The 14,093-nt window shown below is 36.0% G+C and overlaps 1 protein-coding gene across 1 annotated transcript in view; it reads left to right on the top strand.

Annotated features, from left to right (window-relative positions):
* ANKFN1 (ankyrin repeat and fibronectin type III domain containing 1) overlaps positions 1-14,093 on the top strand; it is a 361,962-nt gene that overhangs the window by 69,395 nt on the left and 278,474 nt on the right. The window contains exon 3 of the mRNA XM_054457189.2: positions 1,074-1,114. Coding sequence (XP_054313164.1) covers positions 1,074-1,114 — 41 coding nt within the window. The remainder of the gene's footprint in view (positions 1-1,073; positions 1,115-14,093) is intronic.

The raw sequence follows: 14,093 nt of genomic DNA, 5'->3' as shown, positions 1-14,093 counted from the left end.
ACTATTTTATATATATTATTTTATTTAACCCTTATGGCAATTCTTTGAAATAGCCACTAGTAATATTTCTATCAATCTCAGAGCATTGAACCAGTTTGCCCAAATCACACTACTATTATTAAGAAATGGCAGAGCTTGGAAAAACATTGATCACTGAAGTAATTAATCTGACCTATCCAGATCAGTGCAGGTGGTGTGGAAAGATCTTTCTGTAGGTCTGAGGACACCATGATTTGAGTGCTTAGCCTTAGAGATGATCTGGAATCACTTGAATCTCAGAATGCAAATAGTTCATATCAATCATAGGGACTTTCCTGCCATTTCCTATTAAACCTACTACACTAAAAAGTACCCCTTTCAATATAACCACAATAGGTCCAATAAATTATGGATTTGGAAGCAAGCTGAATTGTCTGGTGGGCTGTCACACTGAATAAATTACCTGCACAATTGGCCTTCCAAGCATAGGCACAGTCTAATTGTCCCTCCCCTTTCACCAACATCTTGAATAAAGAGAAACTTGGCATTGGTTTCAATCCCCCTCCTCGCATCTCCCACAAAAGCTTTCTATTTCTTGGAAAAGAAAACTGTCCATTTATCCTAATAAGTATGAGTTGAAAAAACCATAATCTTTAGGAGAAGTTTCATTTAAAGGAACAATGTGTCAGAACTTGGCCAACAAGAACAAGGTACAATGTCAGCATGAACCAGAAGCAAGAGAATGATGAGCGTCTAAGCCATTGAATGAGCCAGCCAGACTTACCATGTTTTCTGTCTCCAAGATTGGACCTGGGAGACAAAGTGAGCATCAAGTAGTCTTGAAATTCTAGGATACTAAGGAGCAGGGAGCTGAGCATGTGATGAGATACAGCAGCTAGCATGAATGTTTTCTTTCTAGGCTACAGCCTCCTGTATCCCCAAGAAAATTCTCCCAATAAATACATATTCGTCTGTAGGCTAGGCTTCTCTTTCTCTTTTTTTTTCAGTCAGTGGCTTCGAACGTGACTCCTTTTTCATTTTGAATTGATTACTGTACAATTTTTTAACATTCTTTTTTTCTTTCTTTGTTTCAGAGGCTACTCTTTAAAGACAGGCATTTTACTTGCAGCAAAATGTAAGTACATTTCCTCCTTGAAATAGTATCTACTTCTCAGCTGTAATTCCTAAAGCCTCCTAATCTTTAAGGCTCCCATCTCACATTGCTGCATTTTTAAAGTCTGGCTCAACACACACAGCCAATCTAACATTTCATACTATTGATTTGTATAACATCATGGAACATTTCAGAAACCATTTTGGAAGCAGATTGAACTTAATTGTGGTTGTGACAATATTGCATCTAAAGCTAGATAAAAGTGAGGAGTAAAAAAATAGGCAATATTCATTTATATATTATGACCATGTGACACTAAACATTTAAATATTCAGTTCTCTCAAATGACTAATTTATTACTCTTTTCCCAGTTGCTCCTCACCGTGTAGTCACAGACTGTTTCTCGTTTACATGGTAGTAACCTTAATAATTCCTTCGTGTGTGTACTGTGTTATGGCCACTCGGTAAACCAGTATTCTCTCCAGAACTAATCTCCTGTGTATTATGTTTCTTTATTCTTAGTACTTCCAGCGTCTATACCCAAATTACAAATCCCCTCTATTCTGAAAGACCAAATAAAATTATAGCAGATCTGAACTGGGAGTTCTGAGTTTTGTCTTTGGAATTAGGGTGATTTTTTTTTCTTTTTTAATGAAATGAAGGTAAGAATAATTTTAACAAATGAAAAAAAGAAAGTTTCGTATGTCTCTGGTGTAATTTAATAATATCCAATTTCCAAAAGCAGGAGGTGGATTTAGCTTTAGTATAAAGACCCTAGCTGTTCAAAAGTAGCTCAAAATGTAGTAAGTTGCTTGTCACTAAGCAAGTAATCAACAACTATAAGGTAGATGTTTGAGTCATGTACCCTCATGCAGGATACATCAACTTCTAATTCATGTAGAATTTCCAGCAGAGAATGCACCTCAGTAGTCACTGAAGCATTTAATTAGACATTCTAGTACCTATCAGAATCCAAAGAGTACAGTTGAATTATATATATTATACATGTTCTAATAAATTCTCTTTTGAATCATTCAGTCCCTGAGAAGATTATGTGTTCAGCTGAACTGCAGGAAAAACTTAGTTTTTACTGATTTCCCTGGATGATGGTTTTTTGTTTGCTCTCTAGAATAAATTGATCCCACTGCTGTACATCAAATACTCAAGCGTTAGCACAAAAGACATTCACCCTCAAAACATTCAGATTTAATGTCAACGTATTACGCATTCACTGATATTTTTTAAAATGTCAGTCTCTGTATTATCTTGCTTTAGTCTTTATTGCATTATCAAGACACCTGCACGCTATGAATGTTTTAAGCAGCTTTTACTAAGAAAGTCATGTTAGATTTTATGAGTAGTCTCCTTTTCATGTGCTATCATGAGTATATTGTTTGTACAAATGTTAACTTTTGACTGTATTATTTCTTTTGAACACAGAAAGCTGTTCAGGGGAAATTGCCTATGTTTACTTTCTTGCATATTCATATTTGGTAGCTCTTTACCATACTGTTACTGCCTATTTAGGTTTACTAGTATTTTAAATGAGTTAATGTTAAATACCAAAAGATACTTGGTATATACTAATCATGAAAATTTGATGAAGGGCAATTTAAGGCAGCATTTTAAGTCACTATATGTAAATGTAAACACCTACGTGTTACCCCAGGATCTCTTTATCAAAATTTCAGTTGAAAGCACCGTTTATCTTTCAGACTGCAAGAAAAAAAAGGGTGGGGGGGTGGCTATTTTACTTTAGAGGTCTCAATTTGTGATTGTTTTCTTTTCACATTTTTTTTTCTCAGAAACATACAGGGTGCTTAGTGACCTATTTCATTAGTAAATATTTTGAGAAGGAAGCTTGCACTGGGATTATACACAATCCAGACAAAATGGGTCTACCCAGCTCCCCAAGCAATCTCTGAGCAACTGGGGAAAGGTTGGTCTGACCCATGGAGTCACGGAAACATATTAAAATCACCAGGCAGTCTTGACTTGGGTTCTTTTTGGAAGCTACATTGAACCAGCCCTTCTGGAGTTGACATTTTGTCCTAATGATGATTGTATTATTCAACCAATACAAATGGAAAACAACCTAATCAACGTTCCATTCAAACAAGACTTAGATCTATAGTGAATGACAGGAGACTTTCCAAGTAAAGGTCCTGGAAATGTATATGCAACACATAAAATCCCAACCCACGGATGGAGGACAGCTTTAGCCAAGTCAGGAAAATATGCCCCCATAGAGGAATAAGGCTGGCAATGGAAGGAACTCAGGAGCAAAGATCAAAAGGCCAATGGCTAAGTCCCAGTTCACTCCTTCGGTAGTATGACTTGGAGTATGTTACTTAACCCTTCGGTTTCAAAGTATCTTTTTGGGGAAGGAGAGAGGAAGGAAGACATTTTCTCCTGACCCCTTCGAAAGGTTGTTGTGATAATCACATGATATAATGTTTTGGAAAAATTTTACCATCTAAAAATGCTTTGTATTGCCAATAATCTTATTAAATTATTGGAGACCCTCCCTGTTTTAGTGGGAGTCCTTGGTGTTCTGGTGGCAAGCTTTGGGCCTTCAAATTAATGCTACACAATAGAAGAAAATAGAACACTATTGGGCCAGGTCAGTGCTCTGGAAAGACTTGCACCCACATTCTTTTTTTTCTTTTCAACCGCTCATATTCTTTAGGACCACTGCCTCTGGTGGAAGAGAATTATCTTCTGGGTGGTATGGGTGAGAAAGTTGCCAAAGAAACCTGAATTATCTAGAGGCCTGTAAAATGCGCAATTGCTTTTTAAGAGGCTTGGTGATATCGTGTGTTCCTTTCGATTTTTGGCAGTAACCATTTTCTGCAATTTGTGGTTTTGCAATTTCTCTTTTCACAGACAACACCCTGGCTCTCATTCAATGCCCCATTGGTGGGGGTGAGGCGGGGGAAAAGAGATTCCCTGGGGCCCTGACTGCTCCAGAAAAAGAAGGAAATGTTAATGAAATAAGTCAGAAAAGAACGCTGGAGACTAGTGGAAGCTGGTTGGTTATGGGGGAAGAAACAACTTTTAATAAATTGCATGGTGTGGCTAGGATTTTAGCTGAGGCTTTCATTGTCTGGGCAAAGACCTGTTCTCTTAATTCTTCTTGCCTCTCCACTGAGCTTTGTTTGGGTTACAATGTCAATCTTTTTTCTTCATTTTTTGCCTGTATTCAACAAGCCTAGAGCAGTCTCTTTCACTGGCTCCTTGGCCTCTTCAAGAGGGATTTTCTTTAAATATTCCATCTCTAAGTATCCATTTGCCAATTACATTAACTTGGTTTGTGTAATTTAGCTCAAGAGCTATACATCAGAATTTTTTGCCCTCATTCTGAGTGCCTTTTCTTCCCCTTCCCTATGGCTTTAATGCCTTTTGCAGAGGAGGTCTATGGCCAGCAAAGCAGTACAGGGATGTAGCATTTATCTAGGCAAGAGTGATTTGTTCTGTTTCTATTCATCGCCTCTGGAAAGGGTTTGCAGACTTTTGTTTGCTTTTTTATGGCTGCTAGGCACTGTGCTGAAGGATTTAAAGTTGCATCCAGTGTTAACCTTGTATTCTTTCTCTGTTCGCTTTTTTATATCAAAACAGTCTTCTGTTTCCAAAGGAGTGGATTCCCAGGGCCTTTGCCCATCGTTCTTGGGCTTTCCATGCACAAAGGCTACGTATTTCTTCTCTTGTCATGACCTAAATGTCACTGCTTCTTATACTTCTAAAAGGACAATAAAGGTAATTGCTACTCATATGTTAATTACAATCCCCCAAATTTCACGTATTTCAGGAAAATATGATTTTACTGTGTGTGTGTTGTAAATGTTTAGGGAATTACTTCTGTTATGGAATCATAAATCATGGAACTTTAATTTTGGAAGATGCTTTCAATATGATGCAGTTCAGCAGCCCACCCCTAGCTGTCCTCACAACATCTTCTCTCGAAGCCCTTCCTCTATCTCATATGGTAGCCTAATCCATTTTTTAATAGCTCAGTATTCAAACTTTCTTTCGCTAACCTGAGATAACCTCCCTCTGACTTTGGGTCATTTGTGCTAGTTTATCCCTTCTGGAGCAGCTCAGAAGAAGTTGACTCCTTCCCCACATGACAACCTTCCAAATATTTTGGAATCTGATCCCGTATACTCTCTGAGTCTTCCTTGTCCAGGCTAAACATCCTCAATTCCTTCAGCCATTCTTCACATGACTAGATTTAGTTATCCTTTTCCATTTATCCCAGTTGCATTTTTCAATGCTCCTTTTAAAAATGTTACAGCCTGAACTGAAAAGGATACTGCTGAGATGGCTGACCAGTATAGAGCTTCTAGAAAAAACAAAAACAAAAAGAAATTCTCGTTCTGGTGTGTTAGTTTTATTACAATAACTAAGAGCACATCAAAAATTTTAACAGCACTTTAGTCCGGAGGTTAATCTAAAACCCCTAGATACAAAAGCTGCTACAAAAACAGATTTTTCAGTCATGTATCTTTGCACTTGGTTTTGAATATGATGCCAAATACATTTATCCATGCAACACTTAGTAATTTCAGAATATAAGTGAAACTATTAGGAGTTTTTTGAATTTAAATTATTTTAAATCCTTTGTCAGTTTGATCTGCCACTTGGCTTCATTCAAGAGGTTGGTAAAGACAGTGAATATCTGGATTTTAAGCTCCTCAAAGGTGGAACCATGTTTTATTCATCTTTGTCTCTCCTGAAATGTCTGTGATGTTCTCTTAAACAACCAGATGCTCAGTAAATGCTTACATTAACTCAATCAACAGAATCAAACACAAAGTAGCTTTCCAACACCCAGACTGGGACCTATCTTTAGACTGATATCTGTGCCTTTTAGAAACTAAGATAAATACTTAAAATACACTATACTGGTAATGCTTGGCAATTTTGTAGCATTGTAGAGTTAACTAATAGTGCCACCTCAAGGGCTAGATAGTCTGAATTCTAATCTTGCTAGACTTTACTGGTTATGTGCTTTAGAGCAAATTAGATCACCTTGTCTGTTCCTGACAAATAAAATAGGGTAATAAATTATTTGTATCTGCCTCATAAGGTGTTTGTGAGGCATGTAAATGCATACTCAAATTACATGTAAGGAATATAGAAAAAATTCTGGTAATATAAAAATAATAATAGTAGTAATAGTTGTGTTGTTGTTGCTTTTGTTATTATTTTCAATATATGCTAATAGAACCACCCAATCCTAAGAGGAACAAAAAACAACTTTGATATAACTTGTTCATATTAAACTCATATTGACTTCAACTAATAATTTTATTATCAAAATGCTAGTGTGATCTGAGTGTAACCGACTGCTTCATGGGCCATTTAAGCTCAGACATGCATTGGAAAATGGAAAATCAAAACATCTAAAAAGATGACAACAATGTACACTTTTGCTAAAGCCCTTCAGAGGGAAATTATGTTACATTCCACAGCAAAATATTCTAAAGATCTTCTTAACCCAAATTTCTCATTTTGAGTAACAACTCAAACATTTTACCATTCTCTTTGTGCTTTATAAAAACAAAATGTGCTGTTTTGTTCTTGTTTTTTTCTCACTTACCTCTTCTCTCCTAATCATGTCCAGTTCTCCAGAACTACTAAATTACTAGCCTAATCTTTTCTGTCTACAACTCCTCCATTCCCTATATAATTTTATGTGGCACTTCCAGGTGGCATGTGAAAAGATGTGTATGTTTGCCTGTGTGTACATGTGTGTGTACATTATATATTATATGCCTATATATAATATATATTATGACTTTCACTGATATAATAGATGTGTAACAAAATTTATGATTGATGAATGAATATAGTTTCCATGTAAATGTGGTTGATATTTATATATATGTTAATGAGTAAGACAAAAATGAAACAGAAAAGATATACATCACAGGTCCACTCTTCCTCAATAAATGTGAACAACTTCTTTGCTAAACTGGATAATAGTTTTGAACACAGTTGAATATTTCCTCAAATTTCCATGTTACAATATGACAGCTATAGACAGAACATTCCTTTTTGTTTAATCTGCATTATTAACATTCTCATCACTTTCTTAAATGTAGACAATCAACAAAACAATAAATCAAGACCTGGTTGGTAGCATTTGCCAATTTCTGTGGTGTAAATGCTGCTGCCATGGCCATTTTCAAGTTACCAACATGATGTCACTAAATGTGTAATTAGGAAGATGTGCAGTAACACACCTTTATATGGTATTCACACCATATGCATACAAAACGTTCAAATAAACTAAAAGACATAGGTAATTTAAAATGCAGCAAAATAATTAAGAAGTGATGAGTTTTTAGCATTTATTTCCTTTGGGGTTTTTTTTTTTTTAGCTTTTATTTTAGGTTAACAGGTACATGTGCAGGTTTGTTACATAGGTAAAATTATGTTACAGGAATTTGTTGTACAGATTATTTTATCACCCAGGTACTAAACTAATACCCAATAGTTATTTTTTCTGATCCTCTTCTTCCTCCCACCCTCCACCCTCAAGTAGGTCCCAGTGTCTGTTGTTCCCCTCTTTGTGTCCATAAGTTCTCATCATTTAGCTGCTACTAATAAGTGAGAACGTGCAGTATTTGGTTTTCTGTTCCTGCATTAGTTTGCTAAGGACAATAATCTTCAGCTCCATCCATGTTCCCACAAAAGACATCATCTCATTCTTCTTTATGGCTGCATAGTATTCCATGGTATATATGTACCACATTTTCTTTAACCAATCTGTCATTCATGGGCATTTGGGTTGATTCCATATCATTACTATTGTGACTAGTGCTGCAATGAACATTCACATGCATGTGTCTTTATGGTAGACTAATTTACATTCCTCTGGGTATGTACCCAGTAATGAGATTGCTGGGTTGAATGGTAGTCCTGTTTTTAGCTCCTTGAGGAATAACCACACTGCTTTCCATAATGGTTGAATTAATTTACACTCCCACCAACAGTGTCTAAGTGTTCCCTTTTCTCTGCAACCTTGCCAGCATCTGTTATTTTTTTACTTTTTACTAATAGCCATTCTGACTGGTATGAGATTGTATCTCACAGTGGTTTTCATTTGCATTTCTCTAATGTTAGTGATATTTGACTTTTTTTTCATATGCTTGTCAGCCACACGTATGTCTTCTTTTGAAGTGTCTGTTCATGTCCATTGCCCACTTTTTAATGCTTGCTGTTGTTGTTGTTTCTTATAAACTTGTTTAAGTTCCTTACAGATGCTGGATATTAGACCTTTGCAAGATGCATAGGTGGCAAATATTTTCTCCCATGCTGTAGATTGTCTGTTTATTCTGTTCATAATTTATTTTGCTGTGCAGAAGCTTTTACATTTGATTAGATCCCATTTGTCAACTTTTGCTTGTGTTGCAATTACTTTTGGCAACTTCATCATGTCATTTTTGTCCATTCCTATGTCCACAATGGTATTGCCTAGGTTGTCTTCCAGAGTTTGTATAGTTTTGGGTTTTGCATTTAATTCTTTAATCTATCTTTAGTTGATTTTTGTACATGGTGTAAGGAAAGGGTCCAGTTTCAATCTTCTGCATATGGCTAGCCTGTTACCCCAGCACCATTTCTTGAAAAGGGAGTCCTTTTCTCACTGACGGTTTTTGTCAGCTTTGTCAAAGATCAGATGGTTGTAGGTGTGCAGCCTTATTTCTAGGCCCCTTATTCTGTTCCATTGGCCTATGTGTCTATTTTTGTGCCAGTACCATGCTATTTTGGTTACTGCAGCCCTGTATTATAGTTTGAAGTTGGCTAAGGTGATGACTCCAGCTTTGTTCTTTCTGCTTAGGATTGCTGTAGCTATCCAGACTCTTTTTTGGTTCCATATGAATTTTGAAATCGTTTTTTCTAATTCTGTGAAAAATGCCTTTGGTAGTTGGATAAAAATAGCACTGAATCTGTAAATCAGTTTAGGCAGTATGGCCATTTTAATCATATTGATTCTTCCTATCCATGATCCATAAGCATGGAATGTTTTTCCATTTATTTGTGTCATCTCTGATTTCTTTTTTTTTTTCTTTTCTTTCTTTCTTTCTTTTTTTTGAGATAGAGTCTCACTCTGTCACCCCGGCTGGAGTGCAGTGGCATGATCTTGGCTCACTGCAACCTCTGCCTCCCAGGTTCAAGCGATTCTTCTGCCTCAGCCTCCCGAGTAGCTGGGACTACAGGCATGTGCCACCACCCCTGGCTAGTTTTTTGTATTTTTAGTAGAGACATGGTTTCACCATGTTAGCCAGGATGGTCTCGAACTCCTGACCTCATGATCTGCCTGCCTCGGCCTCCTAAAGTACTGGGATTACAAGAGTGAGCCACCGCGCCCGGCCCTAATTTCTTTGAGCAATGCTTTGTAGTTCTTATTGTAGATATCTTTCACCTCCCTAGTTAGCTGTATTCCTAGATATTTTATTCGTTTCATGGCAATTGTGAATGGGATTGCATTCCTGATTTGAATCTTGTCTTGGCTGTTGTTGGTGTATAGGAATGCTACTGGTTTTTGAACATAATTTTGTATCCTGAAACTTTGCCAAAGTTGTTTATTGGCTGAAGGAATTTTTAGGCCAAGACTGTGGGGTTTTCTAGATATGGAATCAGGTGGTCTGCAAACAGGGGTAGTTTGACTTCCTCTCCTCCTATTTGGATGCCCTTTATTTCTTTCTCTTGCCTGATTGCTCTGGCCAGGACTTCCAATACTATTAGGTTGGTGCGAAAGTAATTGTGGCGTTTACATTTACTATAATGGCAAAAACTGCAATTACTTTTGCACCAACCTAATACATTGACTATGAGGAGTGAGAGAGGGCATCCTTGACTTGTGCCAGTTTTCAAGGGAAATGCTTCCAGCTTTTGCCCTTTAAGTATGATGTTCTCTGTGGGTTTTCATGGATGGCTCTTACTATTTTGAGCTATGTTCCTTCACTGAGAGTTTTTAACATGAACTGATGTTGAATTTTATTGAAAGCCGTTTCTGCATCTATTGAGATAATCATGTTGTTTTTGTCTTTAGTTCTGTTTATGTGATGAATACCATTTATTAATTTACATATGTCAAGCCAACCTTGCATACCAGGGATGAAGCCTACTTGATTGTTGTGGGTTAGCTTTTTAAAATGCTGCTGGATTTGGTTTGCAAGTATTCTATTAAGGACATTTGCATCAATGTTCATAAAGGATATTGGCCTGAAGTTTTTGTTGTTGTTGTGTCTCTACCAAGTTTTAGTATCAGGATGATGCTGGCCTCATAGAATGAGGTGAGGAAGAGTTAGTTCCCTCTTCAATTTTTGGAACAGTTTCAGTAGGAATTGTACCAGCTCTAAACACTCACATCTTTTACATCTCTTTGTACATCTGGTAGAATTCTGCTGTGAATTCATCTAGTCCTGCCCTTTTTTTAATCAGTAGGCTATTTATTACTGATTCAATTTTGGAGCTCATTATTGGTCTGTTCAGGGAATCAATTTCTTCCTGGTTCAGTCTTGGGAGGATGTATATGTCCAGGAATTTACCCATCTCTTCTAGGTTTTCTAGTTTGTGTGCATACAGGTATTCATGGTAGTTTCCGATAGTTATTTTTATTTCTGTGGGGTCAGTGGTAACATCCCTTTTGTCATTTCTAATTGTGTTTATTTGGATCTTCTCTCTTTTCTTCTTCATTAGTCTAGCTAGTAGCTTATATATCACTAATTTTTATAACAAACCAACTCCTGGATCTTTTGGAATGGTTTTTTTTGTGTCTCAATTTCTTTCAGTTCAGCTCTGATTTTGGTTATTTCTTGTCTTCTGCTAGCTTTGGGGTTGGCTTGCTCTTGCTTCTCTAATTCATTCAGTTGTGATGTTAAGTTGTTAATTTGAAATCTTTCTAACTTTTTGATGTGGGAGTTTAGTGCTATAAATTTCCCACTGAAGGCTGATTGAACTGGGTCCCAAAGATTCTGGTATGTTTTATCATTGTTCTCATTAGTTTCAAAGAACTTCTTGGTATCTGCCTTAATTTCATTACTTACCCAAAAGTCATACAGGAGCACGTTGTTTAATTTCCATGTAATTGCATGACTTTGAGCAATTTTTTTAGTCTTGACTTCTATTTTTACTGTGCTGTGGTCCAAGAGTATGTTTGCTATGATTTCAGTTCTTTTGCATATGCTGATTGTTTTATGTCTAATTATGTGGTCGATTTTAAAGTATGTGCCATGTGGTGATGAGGAGAATGTATATCCTGTTGTTGAGGACAGAGTTCTGTTGAGGTCTATCAGACCCATTTGGTCCAATGTTGAGTTCAGGTCCTGAACATTTTTGTCAATTTTCTGCCTCAATGATCTGTCCTCAAAAATACTGTCAGTGGAGTGTTGGAGTTTCCCACTATTATTGTGTGGGAATCTAAGTCTCTTTGTAAGCCTCTAAGAACTTGCTTTACGAATCAAGGTGCTCCTGTGTTGAGTATATATATATATTTAGGATAGTTAGACCTTCTTATTGAATTGAACCTTTGCTATTATGTAATGCCCTTCTTTGTCCTTTGTGATCTTTGTTGGTTTAAAGTCTGTTTTGTCTGAAATTAGGGCAGCAACCCCTGCTTTTTTACTAATTTCCATATGCTTGGTAGATTTCCTCCATCCCTTTATTTTGAGCCTATCGGTGTCATTATTTGTGAGATGGGTCTCATGAAGACAGCATACCATGAGTCCCCTGTATTTAATGTAAGTTGTTTAACTGTAAGTTTGAATAATTTAATTTGTAACAATGATTGTGTTTAAGAAATATACAAATTCTTGAAAATCTGACAATTGCTCCCCGGCAAACTGGTACAAATCTAGCATAACACTGGTCCTTCCTCTTTAGAGAGCAGTGAGGGTAGGAAATGGGAAGAAGAGATTGGGATATGATTGTGAATATTAAGTTGATTTTTTTCTCAAGTTACGATTTTTAAAAAATCTGTTTTAGACTTTTGCCAAGATCAGAGACAATCTCCTAAGTCTTCAGCAGGCAGTTTCTACCATCCTTGCCATGAAAATGTTTTCATCTTTAGTATTGATTATGATTCAAAGATTTCATCATTCTATCTTTTCTAAACAATTTTTTAGACTACAAGAATCACAAGTTAAAGAGAATGAGGAGGAGAGGATTGTAAGATATAGATATTTAATGAAATCCACAAATAGAAAAAAAAAGTTCAGTTGCATCATGTTAATCTGAACTGCAGAGCTCCATATGAAATGGAGAGAGGTTGGTTAATGGCTGGAGGGAAAAGATCTAGTGTTCAATAGTGAAGTAGAGAAAGGTAGTTCACAATAATATGGTGCAATAGTTCAAAATAGCCATAAGCTAACAATTGAAGTGTTCCCAACACAAAGGACAAATGTTTGAGGTGATGGATATCCCAATTACCCTGATGTGATCATTACAACATTGTATGCATGTATCAAAATATCACTTTCACTCCATAAATGTGTGCAACTTTTTAAATGTATCAACTTTTTGAAAGCTAAAATACATATTTTTAAAAAGGAATCAGAGCTGCTCTCTTCTCTCTGGGGCCTCGTGGTATCACCTACCTCTGTTGACCAGGCCAATCTATTTACTCTCCAGATTGCATATGTCCCAAAATGGCAGCTACAGGCATCAAGGATTAGACATTTTAGCTCCTCTTTCCACTTGGGAAATCCACAAGGATTTCTAAACTCCAAAGAAAAAAAATTCACATGGTTCAAGTCTTTTTTCCTTGTCAGGCTACTGGTCAGCATACAAATGGGGTTCCTCAGATTGAAACACTTCTGGTTCCATTAGATGTGACTCTAGCAGAGTTGTGGGAAGGGATAGGGTCAGAGGAACATCCAGGACTATGGACAAGGACAGCTTACACATTCGGGAGCTGTGAATAGAAAAACATAATGATTGACATTTTTAGTATAGTATCCATAGGCTTTTTCATTAAAAAGAAGAAGCGTTATGAAATCTTTCAAACATAGAGGAAAATAATATAATGAGTAACTATGTTTTGTCATGCACATTTAACTAATTTGAGTACATCAATTTTTGGTTCAGATTTTTATAGATTTTAAAGAAATAAATTATTTTAAATATAATTAAATCTTTATATGCCCCCTTTCCTGATCTGATTCTGCTCTATCATTCTCCCACAAAAAATCACAATCCTGTATGCTTATCCTTGTTTTTCTCTATCAGTGAGCAATATCCATCATTGCTTCATAATTTTTAAGTTTTCATAAATGATACCAAGCCATATGTGCCATTCTGTATTTTTTTTTCAGTCAACATTATGTTTTTGAGATTTATCCAACTGGACATGTGGGTATGATTTGCTATTTTATCTCTAGATAGTATTCCATTGCATGAATATATTACTATTTTCATTCATTCATTCATTCTATTGGTGAAAAATTAGGTTGTTGCCAATTTTTGCTATAAAAAAAATACTGCAATGATTATCCTTGTAGCCTCATGTACCTGGGCAGAATTTTCTCCAGGATACTAAGATGTAAACTTATTGGATTATAAGGTATATATCTCATTAATATTACCAGATATTGCCAAATTACCCTCCTAGGGTTGGCCAGTTTACATTCCTATGAGTAGGTATGTAAGTTTCGGTTTCCCCAAGTCTTTGCCAACATGGGTTATTTTCAGACCTCAAAATTTTTCTTCAATATGATGAGAGTAAAATGGTGTGTCATTTTTCCAGTTTTCAATTCCCAAATTTCTAGTGAAATTGAGCATCTTTTAATATGTTTCTTGGTCATATTTTTGTGAATTGCTTATTCACATATTTTACTATTTTTTAATGAGTTACTATTTTATTTTTATGGTTTTGTATAAGTTAATTATCTCTTCCATTTAGTAATCTATTGTATGTTATATGCAAATACATTTTCCAACTCTGTTGTTGGCCTGTTTTTTTTTAACTTTTTGTAGAATAATTTTAATTATA

This window comes from Pongo pygmaeus, chromosome 19, assembly GCF_028885625.2.
Source record: "Pongo pygmaeus isolate AG05252 chromosome 19, NHGRI_mPonPyg2-v2.0_pri, whole genome shotgun sequence".
Lineage (NCBI taxonomy): Eukaryota > Metazoa > Chordata > Mammalia > Primates > Hominidae > Pongo > Pongo pygmaeus.
Note: the sequence above shows the minus strand (reverse complement) of the source record. Positions and strands in the feature narration are given on the sequence as shown.